At 43.7% G+C, this 21,178-nt stretch overlaps 1 protein-coding gene across 1 annotated transcript in view; it reads left to right on the forward strand.

The window, feature by feature from the left end:
* The window catches only part of ADAMTS3 (ADAM metallopeptidase with thrombospondin type 1 motif 3), a 192,033-nt gene that overhangs the window by 137,376 nt on the left and 33,479 nt on the right, over positions 1-21,178 (forward strand). Inside the window, 3 exon segments of the mRNA XM_034771735.1 lie at positions 4,670-4,869; positions 16,679-16,762; positions 20,388-20,544. Coding sequence (XP_034627626.1) covers positions 4,670-4,869; positions 16,679-16,762; positions 20,388-20,544 — 441 coding nt within the window.

Here is a 21,178-nt window from a genome sequence, read left to right on the forward strand (position 1 = left end):
TTCCTCTTGGACCTCAGCCCATAGAAGAAGGAGCATGCTAATAGCTGCCGTTTTCTGCTGCCTTCTAGCTTCTGGAGAGGCACTGCCTGTCAACCTTAACTCGTATTAATAATGTTTGTGGGCAGTAAATACTAAACTGAATTTGCCCCTTTTCATCGTGTGAATACCAGTAGTGCTATTGACAATGGACACATAGTCAATAATACCAGTAATCTGTAAAAGTGAAAAATGTCCACATTTGCATGAATTAAAATTCATTCTGTTTACATACTCTATTGGTTGTACCGATTCAAGTCTTGCAGGGAGTATTCTGGGCCAGGTTTCCCATGTGCTCAGCACCCAGCAGGCTCTCATTGTGACAGTTTATGGCCAGATTTTCCAAAGTGCTTGGAACCCAACATGCTGTGGTCTTTTGGAAATCCCAACTTTATAAAGGGAGAAGGCGGCAAAACAGAAGTGAAGTGGAAGATATTTTTCGTTTTAGCTTCAAAATAAGCATAGCTCTCACAAAGCGCTGTCATTATTTCCAATATGATGTATAGTCCAAAATGTAAGCAACTTGGCCATTTTTTTTTCAGTGGAATAGTCAGGATACAAACCCTTGTCTGTGTCTTTCTGTGTAGAATGCTCAGAATGCAGCCTGGATATTTCCTACTTATTGTAGTGAAAATGTCACTGTGATCTCTCGAGGTCCCTTCCAGTCCTAGAATCTATGAATCTATGCCATCAGTTACACTCCTGTACTGACCACAGAGGGCCCAGGCCTTCGAGGTGCAGAGTGCTCTCAAGTCCTGTTGTAGTCAGTGGACCTGGAAGGAACTCATTGCCTTGAACAAACGGGGCAGAAGTGAATGATAGTAAATATGGCCCCAGCTCCGCAAAGTATAGAAGCATATGTCTAACTTTAACCATGTGAGTAGCTTGAAGCATTGACTTCAGTGGTTCTCCAAACATGCCTACAGTTAAGCATGCGACTAAGTGCTTTGTTGAATCAGGGCCTGTGACATGAAGAAACAGAATTACTGAATGGAATACCCATACTCCCTCTCTCTGACACCCTGCTCACACATCACGCTCCTGTGACACTTGCCGTAACAGTCTTTTGTAAGATTGACAATGAATGTAGTGCGCAAAGGTAGTAAAGGCAGGGTTTTCCTTAATACGTGGAGCTCTGAGTTTGCTTTCATTTCTTGTCTGCTGAGTTATTAAACGCGGTGTCATGGGAAACAAATGAGAAAAATGTATAAACAATTTATGTTTCATCAGTGGTTCTTAAAGAATATACGGCAAATTACAGAGCCTGCATTTAAGGACATCAGTGGGGATGCATGTCTTAAGCTTCGCAGAGATGGAGGGTGAGGGTGTAGTAGAGAGCACAATGCTCATTACATCATTATTGTCTGATGAATGGCCAAATTCAGCCTTCATATTGACTACTATTTTCCCTTCTGGTGTTTTCCTGTGTTGAGCAGTCGTGCAGTAACTAGGATCTGTGAGAAATACTGACTCCCACTGAGACAGGAAAAAATATATTCACAAGACAGAACCAAATAAGCACAGAGAAACATATAGACAGACACCGTGCACTGTTTTGTTTCAAAGGGTGGGAGGCTCAGCATTTTGTGAGAATCAGGCCCTTTAAGTGTCTCAAGTTGGGAACCCAAAAGCACTGGTCACTTTTGCAATTCTTGTCAAAGATGATGTCTCTCTAGACTGGGAGATGTCTGTTCTTGCTTTGTAGGAGGTTGCATAACTAAGAAAATTCTCCATGAGGAGACTAATGGCACATACTGTATATCCACTGTACAGAAAGTAGGGGGGAAAAGCAGCCCTTTTGCTCACATACACACAAAAAAGGGATTCTCCTCCTCCTAACCACAAAACCACCTATTTAAGGAGGGAAGTAGCAGCCAAACCAAGGTGCTGTACCGTGCAGAAAGTTCTTTCTTTCTGAAATGATTATTCAGACTATTCCATTCATGCAGCCGGCGTAATGATATGATGACATTGAGTATATTTCCATTGGATGTTTCACGGGCCGCTTTGCCAGCAGAAGCAATTTCTAGAACTGGAGCTCGTGTATGAATTTCCCACTTGTGTGCTATCACAGTGTTTGCATTCTTGAGAATGAAAGGACTTGAGGTTGAATTGTAAAGCTGTTTGCAGGTCTGGTCTCTCACCCACAGGGATGGTTTACAGCTTCTGAAAACAGCTCAAGGGAAACCTTGCTGTTTGGTGTGGGGAGTTATTTATGTGTTATTTGAACCACTGTGATGCTTAGGAGGGAGAGAATTCTTAGCTAATGACTGCTCAAGATGAACTGCAGTATACTTGTCCAGCACATTTAGCAATAATGGCCTGAATCCCATAGTCCTTACTCAGGCAAAACTCCCATTGACTTAATTGGAAGGCTTGCCTGACTGGTATGTGAAAGGCCAGCTTGTTTGCCTAATGGGGGAGGGAAGCACAATCACTTCTCCGGTCCCTTGCACACAGATAGGTCATAAAGCTGTACCATCTTTTGGGATAGTAAAGCCTGCTCTCTTCTGCTTCCCCTTGTACATTCAGGCCAGAGTTGAGGGGACATGCCCCTTCCCTTCTCTCCACCCACTCTAGGGAGTTTGCACCCCTGGGGACTCTCAGAAGACGCAGTCCTTCCCTGCTATCTCCAGAGCATAGGGTCTCTGATTGTCTGGAGTGCATACGTGCAGGGATGGGGGCAGGAGAGACACTGTGCCAGAGCCACAGAGCCAGGAACAATCTAATCCTGAGTAAGAACTGCAAGATTTGGCCTATGACTTGCATTGTGAGATATCAGATAAGTTGCTATAGGTCTGTTTCTTACTTAGGGATTTGCTGGGGTTGATTTTGGTGGAGTCATATGGCTAAAACTTGATATTTTATGTTGTCAGCCAAGACATGTTCTTCCCTTAACTTTCTAAAATCAATTGTTGTTTCTTTTTACTATAAAGAGGGGGCAGAAATACCTTTATGGTGATTTCAGACATTAGCTGAAGCACCTGCAAGCCTGATGCACTATAACATATGTCTTCTGTAAAACCTCAATCAACAGGATTCTGTAAACCTTGGCTCAGACCAATGCCTCCTTCAGAAATCAAGTAGAAGCTTTTGTTCTTTTTGAGAAGGCTAACATACAAGTATGGGCCTTAAACAATAGAGTTAAAAACATTCAACTTTGGCAAATATACAATCTCTACAAAGAATAGGCGTGTTCCTGTTTATTAACTTCAGAAATGTCCCAGTCATCAGTCATTTGACACTATATTGTGTGGCCAGTGTTTATAGAGGTCTTGAACTCTTACTGTCTTCATATTCCTTGCATTTTTTTACTCTTGCTGGATTGGATTTTCTGAAGAGCTCTGTGCTGTGGGTGCTGCTGAGTGGGAGCACTTTGAAAATCTGTCCCTGTGTGTGTAGGTGCCCAGGCACATAATACCACCTGTGGTGGTTCTGCCCTTATGGCGGACTCTATCATGCATTTTTGTCTGCTTCACCTGAACCTCTGCCCACTAACCCATCTCTTCCAGAAACACTTTCAATGCTCTGTTCTTCAGGGCAGTTTCAAAGAGCTGCTATTTAAAAAGAGAAAACAAGCCTGTCAGAAAAATGCTTCCTTCTTTCCCCTGTCCTCTAATTTGACAGTTCTGAAATTTGGGACAGGGGGTATTCAGTGCTGCTCCAATGCAGGGTTAAAGTTCTGCCTCACATGCAGGGGGGGAAGGTGTGTGTAAGGGAATACACGATGGAGTGATTAATTTTTTTTTCAGCATGACCACATTTCTCGCACGTGAGGAAGCCACGAGTGAGTTGCGCAAACCACCCCAGACTAGTGCCAACAAACCATTACACCATCCCTGCACCATCACGTGTGCTGAGAGTTGCTTTCATGTTTCAGAAAAATGATTCCAGGTTACGGAGTTTTTTAAACAAAAAAATTGGCCTGAATCTCCTCTCACTTACGCCACACACTGATACCATGGTGATGGGAGGAGGGGAGATCCATGTGACGAATTGCAGAGCCACGTGACCGATGAATTTATCATGTACCTTTGATCACTTCACCAACTCACTGCCCACTGATCCATCTCCCCTGGGACCTAGGATACACTGGAATTAGAGGTGTAATTTCCAGCATGTGTAGACCTACCCATAGCTTTGATCAAGCTACTGCACTCAAAATAGCAGTGTAGCGATGGCAGCACAGGTAGTGGGGACAGGCTGTCACCCCGAGTACATACCTAGGGTATCAGATGGGATCCTACATAGGGCAGCTGGCTCCTTCTGCTGCTCGAGTCGCAGTGGTGACACCGCTGTTTTTATCACAGTAACTGGATGAACGTTCGCGTAAGTATGTCTACCTGAGCTGGAAATTACATCCTCCTCAGGACTTATTTGAACCAGAGGAATGACATTTGTGTACCCCCATTTACAGGAGGGTGCTTATCAGGCAAAGATTTTTAAAATGTATTGATTTGGGCATAAGTTTTTGTGGGTTGCATCTGAAGAAGTGGGTTTTTTTTACCCACAAAAGCTTATGCCCAAATAAATCTGTTAGTCTTTAAGGTGCCACCGGACTCCGTGTTGTTTTTGTGGATACAGACTAACACGGCTACCCCCTGATACTTAAAAACTTATTGTTTCTCTGTAGCGTCTCTTCTCAGCGGACTGGATGGTCTGGATTCCATGTACAGCAATGTGGAGCAGCAGCTAAATGAAACGCTGAGACGACGCAGGCATGCAGGAGACAATGACTACAACATTGAAGTGCTTCTAGGAGTGGACGATTCTGTAGTCCGATTCCACGGCAAAGAACATGTTCAAAACTACCTCCTCACCCTTATGAACATAGTGAGTATCTATTACAGGTCCTCCTTGTTTCCTCTGAAATGTAATATGAGCCTTAAAGTATTTATCAGTGTTCATCTATTTATTCTTTGTATTGCTGTAGCACCTAGGAATCCCAGTTGTGAACCAGGGGTTTACTGTGCAGGGTGCTTCACAGACTTCTATGGGGTCGTTTGTATCTGCTGTATGATCAGAATCTATTGCCTTTTTAAAAAAAAAATGTTGGTTCCTCTTTCAGTGGACGTTTCTTTTAATCTGTTTTTTATCACAAACTTTTCTACAGGCATATACCTCTTCTGCCAGGTCTCCATGAATTTCTGAGCTTTGGCTCTTGCTGAAAATCGATCCCGCGTGCAGCTGTCTGCTATGCACAAAATAACCAATTGGGCCCTAATTCCACAAATCAATTCATGCAGGAAGCGCCCTGTGCCAATGCAGAGCCTCGGAAAAGTCCCCACTGTCTTGTTGGGCTTTGTCTGAGTAAGAGCTAGCAAAGGACCTCAGGACTTCCCTCTGGTTTTACTATCAATTTATCTAGGAGGAAAATAGCCATTTTTAAAAATTGAATAAGATTAATAATTATGAAAATCCTCCATCCTGTGCCCTTTTGACCTGTCCAAAGAGGAATCTAGGTTTTGACAGCTAGCAAAATTATGCGCATTCATAGGACTACCATAAATATTGTAAGGATTCATTTATCGTATTTACCACAGGTCATGATGACTATACCTGTCTCTACAAGTCCTTTCCAGCAACACATCTTTAAAGGAAAACCTAATAAAACATGTTAAACAAATGAGTGTTTTGTTTAACAGGTGGCAGGTTATGATGGTGAATCATTCTAACCCTATGAAAAATACATCTTCCCTATTGGAATAAACAAGCACAACCTCATTGATTTAACGGAGCTGCACCTGCCTTACCCTAAAGATGAATTTGGCCATCACTTTAATACTCGGATGTGAATAGAATTGAGAAGAGATCAAAGAAACAGTGAAATCCACTCCTCTAACCACCTTTCTAATGACCCTCCTTAAAAATGGGAAGTGCAAGTGAAGGAAAGAATTGATGATGTGATTAGAGTTCAAAAATGTTTATCTGAGTAAGGCCTGACCACAGCTTGCTTATAAAATGGTTGGGAGCCTTCCCTCCGAAGGAGGGCGATCAACAGACTTCTCAGTAGTGGACCTCACGACCAATAATGCCCAAGGATCTGAAGATTCAGTTCAGCTAAAGGAACCTTTAGAAGGTTGGATGTTTATCTGAAGTTTATACAGACCTCTTTGCTTAGAAACTAGATTGGAAATCTCTTGGGAACAGATGTGTTCACAAAAAAGTGGCATTGGGCACAGGGCTGGGAGCCAAAAGCTCTGGGGCCAAATGATCTGCTGGTGTAAAGTCAATGCAAAAAATTTGGTCTCTAGGTTCTAATCTAGGCTCTGCCGTCGACTCACTATGTTAGCAGTGGCAAGTATTATACAGCCTGGTTTTTAGAGACACTGAACACCCCGATTTCCCCCTGAATGTATTAATATTCTCTCATAGTAAATAACAATTCTTAATATTATTTCTTATATAATAATATACTCATCAAAAATTGCTATAAAATTTGTATTGAAGGCCTTTAAGCCAGATTCTCCTCTCTCTTACACTGGTACAAATCCGCGGAAGCCAATGGGATTACATAAAGTATATGTACACCGAGTGAGAGGAGAATCAGGCCCATATTGCATGTGTGGTTCTCATGAAGTGTTTAAAAGTGAACTGGACACACCTGCAAGATATTTTAATCGGACTGGTACAGTTGTCTTTGCTACCTCTGACCGGCAAAATCCCCCCCTCGTGGTAGGAGCCATAATGAGCGTGTGGAAGTGAATAGAGCAGAATTATATAGAGTCTGGACGGCTCAGTGTCGGCAGCCCTAGCTACATGATGAAGTGCTTCTTCCTGCTCCTTTGAAATGCAGCATTGGTCACCCTAGCTACTGTCCGCTGCAGACAGCAATTTACAGACTTACTGGCTGGGGATGAGGGTCACACCTTTTAACCTTCAGATCACACCTTCTCAGGCCCATAGTGTGCTGTCTGGTGCAGGAGTGAATTGGCCACCTTCGCTGTCCCTCAGAGAGTTGATGGTGTTGTACTGCCTTGCTTTGTGGAGCAGGGAGAGGAAGCTCTTCCCTCCTAGGGCACTCGTGCAGTAAGGGGCTGATCCAAGGCCGTTGGATCCAGACATTGCACAGCACTTGAATGGGTGATTGCTGCATATAAGCATGAGACTGACATGGGAAGCAAGACTAGGAGCTATGCTGAAGGATGTATTGTTTGTCAGCCTTTAACAGATATTCTGCCAAGCACACTGTTAATTGATTTAACTTTATGGACCTTATGATCTTGCACATCCCTAAGAAGTGGCTTTTTGAACGAGGAGAAACATGGTCCATATTAGCTGTTTCACTAACTTTAGTTTGTTTAATGCTTTATGACAAGACTTTGTGATTTGGTCAGTGCTCCAGATGCTTCATAATTACTTCTTCGTTGATATTCTAGTATGTCTCAGAAATGTTATGAAGGGGGAATCGGTTTACATTGCTGATCTCTCCCGCCACACCACATAGGAGAACCCTGTTAACAAGGGGAAAGAGATCTTTAGGGTATCTGGTACATTTTAGATGTTGAAATGAGTAAGAGTTTGTTTTGTAGTTATTGAAATACAGAACAGGGAAACCTTCGTTAATGATCACTTCCAGCAACCAGCAAATGCAGTTATCTTAAGTAAGCACTTTGAAGTAGCTTAAGGTTTTCAATACAACTTTGTCTGATATGTAATTAGAGGCCTCCTCTATTAGGCAACTGATACTTGCTACTCTGTGGTTGGTTACTTAAGGTAAGTATCACTGTATTAAAGTAACTGATCAGAACGATATACATTCAGGGTTTCAAGTTGTAGGGAGCAACCTTTGAGTAGATTTTGACTTGTCTGGGTTTATATTATTTTGCCCATTTTTAAATCACATGGGCTCTTTTTTGTGTGTGCCAGTTTCCCCATTTTGGTGGTAATTATCAACTTTGGGTCCTTATCAGCTTTGCTGCATTCCAAGTATCTCCTTCCTCCTGAATAACTGTTGGTTACTGTTCCATAGATGTATTAGCAAGGACTTTTTTTCTGTGCTCAGTTTAATTGTATCTCCTGCACAAATACTTTTCTCATTTCTAGAGTTGGGATTGTCAGATGTACTCAGTGTGGGTTCAGCTCTGTTCCTAATGAAGTCAGTGGAAACTGATCAACACTGAGTGCTTTTGAAAATCCCGCCTTAGGTGTCTTTGAATTATTATTTTGCCCTTACTGATGATTCCTTTCTTCACTGTCAGGTGTCACCACAGCTTGTTGTGTTACAGTGGAAAAGGGACAACCTTGAATTTAATGTACTTTAAAAAAAATCAGATAATATAGAAGTAATTAAAACCAGGCCTAAAAAGGGTAATTAATCCTTGTGACACCTCATTGGACAGTTTCCCACACTTCAATACATAGGTTTTAAAGAATAATATTCCTGTTGTCAGATGTATTTGAAATTTTCTGCCATCTATTTGCTTTGTGTTGAGACAGTCATGTACACTTGCAACTCTTCTGCCCTTTTATTTGTAAGATAGGACAATCGGCTTTCTAAGTTTGTACCTACAGAACAGTGGTTGGGAAAACCTGGATTACCTTGTGTTCTGCAGAATAGCAACATGTCACAGGAGCCGATGTAACTAAATCAGAACCGGGATGGTAGCCTGTGTTCTTTCAGTGCTTGATATCCTTGCAGAAGGGGGTCCCCAAACCTAAGGCACCTCTCCCTTAGTTACTGCCCAATACTTCCAGCCCCTGTCCAATAAATACTTTCAGTTCTACCTTTCCCTCTTTGGTTCAGAATCGAGGACAAGTGCCCTTGATATGTTCTCTTGCCCACTTGCTCCTGAGTTAAAGGGTAGTATTTCATTCAGCACTCATTCCTTTATATGGAATTTTGTATACATTTGCTGCTTGTGAAAGTAAGGTCTAGTGGTAGTGAATGGGTAAAGCCAGACATCAGGCAGGCAGGTATAATCCAAGCTTTTCCTCACAGCTCTGCCAGTGTACCAGAGCTGAAACCGTTCTGAAATTCCAATCCCAGACTTCTCCTGAGGAGCAACTCCCAGTTGTGCTGACATATGTGGGTATTTTGTGATGTAGAGAAATGCATCACAAGAACTAGGAAGAGTTTGCCACATGTATGACCAAATTAGGATTTGGGTCTCCTGAGATGAAAAACTAGTGCATTTGTCTAGTGAGTAACAAAGTTTTTCCTTAAATTAGCAGAACCTACAATGCTTGCCTGGGTTCATTTTTACAATCAAGTGGTTTAGGTATCCTTAATGTGAACTTGCCTGATGGATGATTGAGTTTTATTCTGGTTATGTTACCAGATGTGGATTCTTGAAATAAGCAATATTGATAAGTTGCATTTTTAGACCTTGGCATCTCTTCTGCTTCTTAATTTCAGCTGCTAGTTAGATGATATTGTGAAGTTAATTATTAAATATAAAGTGTTTTAAGGAATCTCTTCATTTTATTCTTTTTGTTTACAGCAACAATCATAGCAGTGCGTTGTTGGCACAAATGAACTCCAGAAACTAATCTCTGTTCTGTTGTTTTCCATAGTAAATATTAATTTGAGATGCCTTCAGGACATTGACTTTTAGTTCTAAACCAAACATATTTAACTTTTTGTAAACAGATTTTAATATCCCAAAACAGTTTCAAGTTTCATCTTTTCTATAATGTAGATAGCTCCATCTGCTGGTAATATACTTTTAATACAGAATACAGCTAACTAAAATGTTTACCATTGCCCTAAAGTTTTACGTAAATAATACAAAATATTGTGACTCTGCACTGTCTTATAATATAGAAATAGTTTTTAAATAGTCTTGTCTTTGAAGTCAAGATTTTGATAGGTCAAGATACAATAGTGTTACAAGAATCTTTTAATCAACTTGCTGGTGAAACTGGAAATTGCAATAAAAACTTCACTTACAATAGACTCTAGTGTTGAAAATAATGCATATAAGGACACCAGTGTAGCTTTCTGTCATTTTTAATTGCCCAGGTAAACTTCTATTTTTTTCCTTCATAATTTAGTTAAGACTGCAACATTTTAACCAAACTAAAGCCCATTTCTGCAAACACTTATGCATGTGCATAATTGATTTCAGTGGGATTTACTTGTGTCTTAAAGTTAAGCATATATGTGTAAGTGTTTGTAGTATCAGCATCTGATGGCCTGATCCTCATTGAAGTCAAATCTCAATGGGAGTTTTTTCATGGCCTTCAATAGTCTTTGGTTAAAGCCCTAAAAGTATAGCAATTTGAAAAGGAAGGCATTTGTGTTCAGTAACTAAAAGTCCTTGAAATATTGTCTCTCAGCCAGGCTTTTCGTAAGCACGAGATGGATAGATATTATGTAATATTTTAGGAAAAAACTCTCTGCTTTTGCTTTTCATAGTTCCACATCTTGATCAACACTGTGGGGTATTGTACTCTGAATTTGACACATGGGCAGACTTACAACCAAGTGGAATGTCTTATAGAAGCAGAAGTTTAATCCCGATCATTGTAATCATATCTTCATCCCGTCTGGTGATGCATGGGGGTTGCTGTTGCTAATGTACTTTGTTATGTTGTGCAGCTCTTCCAGATTCAGAGCCAACTTTCTAAAAATGGACAGTGTTGTCCTGTACAAGTACTAGAACAGCATGGTAAAGGGAGTGTGAGTCCCAGGGTCATCTCACTGGTTTTTCACCCATGTACAATGCATGATCCATCGCAACTGTGGAAACTCTTGAGTTAAATATTTGTGGACCCAGTTCTGCCGTAAATTTCATAGTCATGGAAGCCAGTGGCATTGTGTGGGTGTAACTGAGAGTCAACTTTGGCCTTTTGTATTAATTTGGTGATTAATAACTGTCAAGTAGGGATGGTGGGAGAGGAACATTAGGTCAAAACCTCTTAATGTCAGAATGCCATGAGCTGTACGGAGGCAGTTAAATGATGGTATCAATCAATTTATGAATCACCAACTATCCTGTAGTTAACCCTATTAATTAATAACCATAGCTTTCTGTGCGAGATCGTCAGTATTTTATCTAAAAGGAATCTGAGGATATGGAGGAAATGCCAATAGCTTTTACAGTTCAAGAACTGAAAGTCATTAACACTGGGTTTTCCCAAGTCGTCAGACAAAAGCTGCCAAAGGAAACAGGTGGTTGAACCAGAGTGGAATTGGTCGTAAGTGCACAGAAGTAGGAATGCTTCAACACAGTTACTTTTGTAAATTACTTCCGTATAATCAGTCCCCTTCAGAAAGGGGAAGAATGTAACCTCAGAGTGAGTCAATCTTAGAGCACTTTGCAAAGGCCAGTATCATTCCCTCCTTTTTACAGCTGGGGAAACTGAGGCACAGAGCAGGGAAGTGATTTGCTCAAGGTCACCCACCAGGCCAGTGGCAGAGCCAGGAATAGATCCCAGCTCTCCTGAGCCCCAATCTAGTGCTCTAGGTGCTAGGCCACATCTTTGTTCGGGGGAACAGAGGATTAAAGACAGATCCACGCCCCCTAACAGGTATAGTGAAGACAGAAAGAGGAGTGTTAGGTTAATGCAATGTTAGATATCACTGATAGGCTGTGTTCTTCGAGAGCCTTACCTGTCTTATCAGTGTATCCTTGCTTCACCTGGGAGGAATGTGCAAGTTAGGGAGTGGGAGCTGTCACCCACCTCTTTGATAATTTGGAGGTGGCCCAAACTATTGAGGTGAGATATAAGGAGATTAGACTTGTAAATTCAGTGCCAGAAAAACTGTGGGTACACAGCGGGACTTGTAAGCCAAAAGAGTAGTGGGCAAGGAGGTGGTCAGTAATGGAGATGTACTAGGGGCTTGGTTCTCTCTGCCACCCTAGCTCCTTTATTGCTCCAGCAGTGTAAAGGGACTGGAAATGGACCCTGGTGTAAGGGGAACTCCCTTGCTGGTGTAGAGCTCTTGAAGTGTCTCTCCTCAGGCCCACTTCCTAGCCCCCAGTTTAGGGGGTTTGCCAGGAATAAGAAGGGGCAAAACCAGAACTCACTCTCCTCCCGCTTTTCTCAGCTGGCAGACAGTCCCTGGGGGGTCATAGCAGCGAAAGTTCGGGCAGCCCTGATGCTGCTGTAATCCATGTTAAGGGCCGGGCACTGCTGAGCATTCAAGAGACACTCCGGTGGCTGAACCCTTCACTCTTCCAACTCCAGCGATTCGGGGCCTCTATATGGATTATATTTGGGGGTAGTCTGCATTACTCAGAGTAGTAGCTGATAACAAAATATGGTGGGGCTGATTTTTCCTGCTGCCTTGCACCTGTCATTCACCTGTGCAAAGTGCATGTAAAACACCGAGTATTTTACTCTCTCTTTACACTGCTCTAAATGACTACACAAATGCAAGGCCGTGGAGATCAGTCCCTGTACCACTGATACTAGGATTTCCCTAATTTTTTTAAGCATTTCTCTGTCAACAGTCTGCTTCCCTCCTCAACAGCTAGTGTAGAGTTCACATGACAATCCAGCACGTTAACCCTTTCTCTCATGGAGAAGCCTTTTCTGAGAATGTGAGCTCCTAGTAGCATGATAGGGAAAATCCTGGTAAGGCAGCACTTTTAAGTCATATGTTGCATTCTTGAAATTATGACCATAAACTATTCTTAGAGTACAGAGGTGGTAAACTAGGCATTTGGGGTGCTTATCTGCCATTTTTTAATTGAACGTGCTTATTGGGCACAGCTCAGACCTAGATGCATTCATGTCAAGCAGCACCAGAAGTTCTCTATAGTATTCTCATGAAGCCTGGGTAGTCCCGAGGTTCCCAAACTTTGAGGCATCTCCTGTTCGGGGGCTGCCAGAGGGGACGGGAAGGAACCACCCAGCCCTGCCCATGGCCATGGCTCCCAGCCCTGCCCCCATCCTTAGCCTTCTTACCCCATTCACATTCCCCTCCCCCAGGAGCCACGGCTCTGGGGGCAAGGACAGAGGTAAGGGCAGGTGTGGCCCTAAAAAGTTTGGGGACCACCAGGCTGGTCGTATATTTCCAAGCTTTCAGAGTGTTTGTACTATGATAACTATGAAAAAAGTCAGCTTTAATTTAGCAAAGTTCAGCTCATACAAAGGGAAATGGGCATCTCAAAGTGGATTCCAGATAAATATACGCTGGGGCTGTCAATTAATCGTACTTAACTCAAAAAAATTAATCGCGATGAATCGCACTTATAACAATAGAATACCAATTGAAATTTATTAAATATTTTTGGATGTTAAAATCTAATTAACAAATTAACAATTATCCCAATTTACTGTACAAAGCTTAGCACAGGAATTGATGGCACTGATCAAAGACAGGATCTTGTATTCAGTCCCCTCTTGCTTACCTTCTGTGTCCACGGTGTTAATGTCACCACTGCCAGTGGAACATGTCATCTCCAAGCTGCTTCTGAGTTCTGACACCGCTCACCCTCCGCAGTGCCTCAGAAGAGGCATAAGACCGCTAAGTAAACCACCCAGGGGTGAGGGTCACCACACCAAAGTCATTGAGGCCTGGGATAAGAGTAGACTGCAGTTGAGATTTAAGCACTCCTATTGTGTGGCACCGCAGAAGCTGGCACCATTGACCCCGGCACCCAGGCAGGTGGCAGTGAGTCCAGAACCTGAGGGAGCATCTTCTACGTCTGTGGCACAATATGGTCCCGAGACCATCTCGGTACTGACCACGCCGGAGGTGCTTGTGGCAGCAAGAGATCTGCTGAGCCTTTCAGTGCCAGTGTCAAAAGGGGTGCAGGAGACCACGCTCTCGGTACCAGCAGACGGGGCGCCAGCAACATCAGTGCAGCGCTTGCTACCATGTCAACCTCCATTGCCTCAAATTGCACGTTCGTTGGTATGGGTGAGGGGAAAGCCTGCAATGTTGGCTGCACTGCATCCTTCTGCAACTCAGCACCGGTCTCGAGCACTGTCAGGAGCAGCCCCTCCTGGGTCAGTGGACGGAGAGTCATCCGACTCTCAATCAGTTTGGGGCCTGTGTTTCCCAGCCGTGTGGCAACTCTCCCTACTCTCCACTAAGGCACTACTACCCTGCTAAGGAATGTTCAGTGGGAGTACGTTCCTGTGGATGGTCAGGGAGTCACTGGGGCCCAGCACTAGTCCAGTGGCCTTTTGGAATCTCCCACTGGTTTCTAAGTCAGAGGCATGGGACATCCAGGCACTGTCCGGTTCTGGTCCCAGTATTGGGCCCAGTACTGAGCAGCAAGTAGTGCTTTGGGGGAGGACCCTTTATATTGCTGCTACAATCCGTCTAACCTGTTTTGTTTTTAAATACTTGAACAAAAGCAGAGGGGGAGTAATCTGCAACTCATGTGGCAAATCACAGCTTCCTCCCTGCTCTGCTCCTGGGGAGAGAACTACTGCTGCCCCGGGATAAGCACACATTATAAAGGTTCAACCTGGCTCTTTATTGCTAAGCTTCTAGGGGCCAGATTCTGCCATTCTGGCTTATGTGGAGTAATACTTTACCCAGTGATTTCAATGAGACAGCTCGTGGACTAAGATACCGCTCCACAGGAGTAAGAGAAGAGAATTTGGCCCTAACAGAGTAATAAACAAAGGGGATTAATCTAAATTCAGCATATATCCCAGAGTACTGGACAGTGTAGGAAAGATGTTTTGTATTATAACAAAGCAACAGCTTTTTGCAAAAAGTCCTGTGGCACCTTATAGACTAACAGACATATTGGAGCATGAGCTTTCTAAAGAAATGATTAGGGCAAAATCCCGCCCTTGAGTGCAGCTCCCACTAGAGTCCTCCAAGAGCAAAATTTGGCATTTTGTGCAGATTCATAAATTGCTTTGCAAAGGGTGCTTAAGAGCAATGCAACTACTTCTTCCCTGTGTAATTTCTACTGCCCTTTGGAACTGGAGTCTTGTGGTATCAGGAGATTCACTTTTGGATGGGTGTTTGCCACAGGTGCCGACTTCCATTTTTCCAGGTGGATGCTCTGTCCCCACTCTGCCCCGAGGGTCTGCCCCCACTCTGCCCCTTACCCCAAGGCCCCACCCTCACTCCGCCTCTTCTTGCCCCTGCTCTGCCTCCTCCCCCGAGTGCTTGCTGCCGAACAGCTGATTGGCGGGGCCAACCGAACAGCTGATCGGCGGGGGGCTGGTGAGTGCAGAGCACCCACTATTTTTTTCCATGGCTGTTCCAGTCCCAGGGCATCTACAGAGTTGATGCCTATGGTGTTTGCATAGATTGACAGAGGATGTTTTTATAAAGTAACTCATCTTCCAAAATCATAGAATCAGAGAATATCAGGGTTGGAAGGGACCTCAGGAGGTCATCTAGTCCAACCCCCTGCTCAAAGCAGAACCAACCCCAACTAAAATGCTTAGATGTTGTATGTTTTCATACTATTAAAGGATTTTTAAATGGAACACTTGACTTAGCGAAATGGAGGATATTTGAGGGTATTAGTGATAGACCAGCTGTGGTGCAGTGCTTATGCCTCTCTCTCTCTCGGCAATGCTGTTGACTTTAAAACTTCCAGCTGAGAATTTCAAAGCCACTTAGGGGATTTGGAAGTCCTTTTCCCACTGCATTTAAGCTTAGTTTGCAGTCAGCAGGACTCCTCAGACCCTTCAAATTAAGCACATGCATAAGTGTGTGTAGGGCTGCTGCCTAGTTTTTCATGTCTTTCTCCAGACAGAAGCAGATAGTAAGCTGAATCCTGAAGTATTTTCTGAGGGAAAACCTCACGCAGACATTAACAGGATTTGCTTGGGTGAGGTTTGTGGGGTTTGGCCCATTGGGTGTAGAATTTGAATAAAGTGCATTTTTTTAAATAAATGAAAAACACGCAAGCTTGTTCCCAATTCATGTCGTAATCCAAAGCATATGTCCTAATTTGTTAGACATTTGCTAGACAAAGCAATTGGGGACCGAGGCTGGAACTCATCCTCAGTACAAATGGCACGCTTGAGATCTCCATGTGGACTGGAAGGGGAAAGAAATCTTGGGGCAGCAGAAGAGCCACACTGACAATGATGGAAAGCCCCAGGAAATAACAATAAATATACCTAGGGGTGTTTTGTGCCATATGAATTATACACAGTCCATTCTATAAGATGCTTGGGGGCCAAGTGGTTGTGGGATACAAGGTACAGCTGATGGATTTTTTTCACTGGTGGGTGATGAGTGACATGAACCATTTTTATGGCAGTGGACTGTAACTGTTTTATATCATTGCAAACTTTACTTGTTTTAAAATCCATCAGTGAGTGAGTTTTAAATCAAAATAAAGAAAATAAAAAATATCCTCGGTGCTACCCTCTGATAGGCCCCAATCCTGCACATGCCTAATTTTTCTCATGTGACTAATCTCATTTACTTCCATAGGACTACTCACATAAGTAAAGTTAAGCATATGCTTAAGTGTTTGCAGGTTCAGAACTTAGTAAAGTCTTTTTTTTTTTCTTCAAGAACAATTTCACTATGGGCCACAAAGTCCATTAAAGTCAACTGTAGCCATCCCATTGACATCAGTTGGTTTTGATCAAGTTCTCTATGAGAAGGTTTGTTACAACTGGAATTGTAATGTTCATAGAAACATTTTAAGACTTGAATTCTACTTCCTTATGAGCAAATATAACTCTATATGCACTTTAATATTCTCTCTATATGATTTTTTTTATCTATCTTTTATTTTCCCCTCATTCTTAGGTGAACGAAATTTACCACGATGAATCCCTTGGTGTCCACATAAATGTGGTGCTGGTGCGAATGATAATGCTGGGATATGCAAAGGTAAAAAGGCATTTCAATGAGTTCTGCATCTTAATCTTCACAATTATATTTCAGTGTCAGTTAATTTGGTGCTGGTGGGTACTGCTGGACTGGCACCAAACTGGCAGCAGTGGAGACGGGGGTCCTGCACCGTAGGCAGTAGCAGGGCAGTTTCTGAGAGCTACTTCCCCTGTTTGCCTCCGCCCAAATCTGGTTAATGCCCTTCTCTGAGGCTGCGTACAAGAGCACCTGTTTTGATGCTGACACAACTGTCCTTGGTGCCCCTTCCTGACTCATTTCTCACCAAACGCCAACAGCTAGAAGATGCGGGTAACTTTTTGTCTCTACCAAGCTGGGAGGATATAAGCCAATGAAATGCTCCTTATGAAGTATATCCCTCTCCTATGATACCAATCCGCTTTGTTTAAATTCTGCTTCACGCTACATATGCTGGGCTTGATTTGGCCTACATGGTGCTGGGGGTTTTAGTCTGCATTCTCCTTAATACTTGGGTGGCAGCTATGACTGAAGAGATATGCCCCCAGGAGAGAACAGTCTTTATGGGAGCCCAGCTGCATGGGAGATTCTCCTAATATGTGTTCTGTCTATGTGCTTCCCTTGCCAGTGCCACCTACTTTAGGGATGGGTACAAGAGCGCCCTTGACAGAATGGGTTGCATATGCCTTGTACCATTGCAAACCCCCTCTGGGAAGACTTTGTTTCATCAGAGTATGCCGCCCGAGTGTGATGGGGTGGACTACAACCAGAGGCCCCCTGCTGGAGGCCTCAGGGACCTGCCACACCCAGCCCAGAAAAGGAGCAGTGGAGCGAAGTCCTCTGAGCAGCCTAGAGAGACGGGGGAGGCCAATCAGGAGGAGGCTGCAAAAGGCTATCCAATCAGAGAGGCTGTAGGGAGTAACCAGTCAGGACCCAGGAGGGCCTATAAAAAGGAGCTGCAGAGCCAGAGACAGTCCCTGGCTGGGCAGAGGGAACTGCAGCACCATGGACAGCTCAGTGCTGGCAGGGACTGGGGGAGCGAGAAAGAGCTCCTGGCTGACTGCTGGGCCTGAATACAGAGGAGCCCTGAGCCAAGGGTGAAGCATCAGTGAAGGCTGGGGCTATGGGGAAGTGGCCCAGGGAACTGAAAACAGCTTAGTTAACAGGCCACGGTGGCGCATGGCTGCTATTCTTAGGGTCCCTTGGCTGGGACCCAGAGTAGTGTGTAGGCCTGGGTCCTCCACCCCCCATAGGCAACTGGGGAAGTGGTGTTGGCCAAATAGGGCCCGTTTCCCCCCGGAGCTTACCTGATTACACCAAGGAGGCACGGAGAGACAAGAAGACGGGTACCAGGTCCTTTATTTGTCAGTCAGCTGAGAGGGTGCTCCTCGACTCATGCCAGAAGAGACACACCTTACATGGCCGAACAGGCCCTTTTTATAACCAGTAACAAACAACTCAGTTCTCATCCTTTTTACGTCATTATGCTGACCTATAGATAACAGGTTACACAGAATACATATATTATTTTGGGGAAGGGGATACAAGAGACATCTGTTGCGGATACATTTGTCATTTTGAAGGGAGAACAAGGTACATCCCTTGACCCTTTACACTAAATACCTTGGGGATATATGGGAAAATGGCTACAAACTAACTATTTCTCTCTATTCCCTCCTTATCTCTATTATTTCTGCTAATATGAGTGAAACTACAACCATCTGCCAGAAATGCTGACCAATACATTTCTGCTTCAGCCTACTTCAGAGCATGTAAGCAGTTAGCATAGAAGTAGGTGAGAGTTCCCAAGATGGAGTCACTGTGGTTCACAGACCCAGAGCAAAAGAGCTTCATCGGCACTTTTGGCCTTCCACTCTCCCGAGTTACCTGGTAGCTATGCCTAGTGGATCCCAACAGTGGCCTATAATCGGACAGTGATAAACCCCCAGAAGGGGAACTGATCTGTTAAGTGGCCCAGGTGCAGAGCTGTGGCCAGAACAGACCAAGAGGGGAAAACCATTGCCTCCAGGGAGGAAGCCCTCAGGGTATGGCCCAACACCAGAGCTGGGACTGTTTAAAGACTGCAGAGACACACTCGACCAGAAGGGGCACGTGCGAGATGTAGGTGCCACGCCATTACACTGAGTTTCTGCCAGCAGAAGACCTTAGTGAATCAAGCCAATTGCTGTCAAAGCAAATGATGTCTTGTTTGCCAGTTGCAGCATGCCAGCATATCTCCGCCATGCTGATAATTAGGAAGTTATTTCCTTTTTACAAGAACAGTTTGTGCCCCCTCCACCTCTCCCGGATCATGCTGAGCTCCCCCATGGTCTGCCCTGGGTAATCTTAATATATTTTCCATTTTTTTCCTCTTAAAAAGCACTTAGAGGGCTTTGCAACAAATGCTTATTACATTATTCAAAGACCGAAAGGAAGCATCTGGGTCTATTCCATGTTTGGTAAAGTTCACATCCTTCCATTTCAATGGGACATTAAACTTAGGTAGGTAAAAAGGCCATTTCAGTGTTTCCTTAATGGTTAAATATCATTACTCCGAATATACAGAGTTTGTGTATATAGTGTAGCAGGAGACAGACAGGACACAGAGGGACCAGATCTTCATCTGGTGTACATCAGCGCAGGTCCACTGGAGCTACATTGGTTTGCCCCAGCTGAAGATCTGTCCCGTACGTTGTTATTTCAGCCTTTCTTAGCAGATTACCGTAGACTGAGTATGTCACAGCACTCTGGCTTATCTTAACCAAATGGCACATTCTCTTCCAGCGGCTGAAACTGTGAGCAGCTCCCAGCTGTGTGATTAAAATTGTCCTGCTGTGGTAGCTGTATCATTTGTTGTGTGTTTTCCCTCCACATTACATTTTATACAAAAATGCAGTTATTTTTATAAAGAATATAAACCCTTGTGGTGTTTACTGGAAAGTCCCTTACGTGCAAGCCAACAAACTGGCCTGATTGCCTGCAACCAAATCAGGGGTACTAGCGGCTGGGAGGAAAGACCTTACTAATGATTCTCTCTGGCTGCTCTGATTCCCCAGGACCTTGGTTTTTGTGTAATCATTAACACTTGTGCAGAGTCCTTGTAAAATGCCATTGTTCTGATGTGGTGGCTTTTTGCACCCACTTTGCTCAGGGGCAAATGACGGCACAAGCGTTGCAGACAGTGGTGAATCGAGCCCAGGGGGAATGGTGTACGTGAGTTGTGGAGCAACTTGATAGGGCAAAAGGCTGGCATGAGCTGGGGAGGAGTGAAAAGAGTGATTGCTCAGTGCTCAGAGAGGAGCTCCTTGAGGGCTTGTCCAAATGGTGTGTGACGAGCCAGACTGTGAATCTACAGCACACTAGCTTGCCGCAGACTAACTCGGTGTCTGGCCCTTGCTGTAGTGCACTAAAAGCTCCAAGGTGCGCTTTGATACACTACAGACCTTTTAGTGCACTGTAGCACGGTCCAAGTGGTGAGTTAGTGCATAACAAGCTAGTGTGCCATAGGTTTGCACCCTGGCTTGCCATTCACTAACTCACCTCATAGGCAAATCTTAAGAGAAAATAATTGTTTTAAATGTCCTGATGCCAAGTTCAGGGAATGCACCACTAAGCTCTTGATTCTAATTTATTAATTACTCTCTTCTAGTCCGTCAGCTTGATTGAAAGGGGAAACCCCTCAAGGAGCCTGGAGAATGTTTGCCGCTGGGCCTACCAGCAACAGAAGTCTGATCCCAACCATTCTGAGCACCATGATCATGCCATTTTTTTAACCAGGCAAGATTTTGGGCCTGCTGGTATGCAAGGTAAAGCAATCAGTCTGTAGCAGAATTATTTGTTTTTTAATAATGCATGAAAGAAAGGGAAAAGATTTGAAAGTTGTGTTAATTGATCTTAAAAAAAAAAAGAGCATAGGTTATGATTCAGCAAAGCACTTAAGCAAGTGTTTAACTTGAGCGTGTGCCTAAGTCAATCCCTGTTCAGAAAAGCATGTACAGAAGTGTGAGCGTGCACTATTGTGCAGCCGGCTAGTTGTTCATCTAGTCTTCAGCAATGGCCAAGGCTAGATTCTTCAGAGGAAGGTATAAAACCCTCAAATTGCTGAGTGTGCACTACTGTACCATGGGGAGAAATTACTTCCTGATTTCATCTGATCAGTTTGTGTCCTGAAAAATGAGGAATAATAGCCCTTGTCAAACTGGATCATGGTAAAGTTACTCTCCAACGAGTTTTCAGTTTCTAGTAATTAGCAATCCACTTGCTTGATGTGGAAAAACAGGAAATCTTAACGCACTTCGCATTTAGCTTTGTTTTTTTGTTGTTGTGTCATTAACCGTAGAAGCCTTTTTATAGACTACCTGTCAATGAGTTAATGCATGTGCTGGTTTTCGTTATTCCTCTGGGAGCTAACAGTCGAGGTAATTGGCAGTAAAATGGCAG

Source organism: Trachemys scripta, chromosome 5 (assembly GCF_013100865.1).
Source record: "Trachemys scripta elegans isolate TJP31775 chromosome 5, CAS_Tse_1.0, whole genome shotgun sequence".
Taxonomy (NCBI): domain Eukaryota; kingdom Metazoa; phylum Chordata; order Testudines; family Emydidae; genus Trachemys; species Trachemys scripta.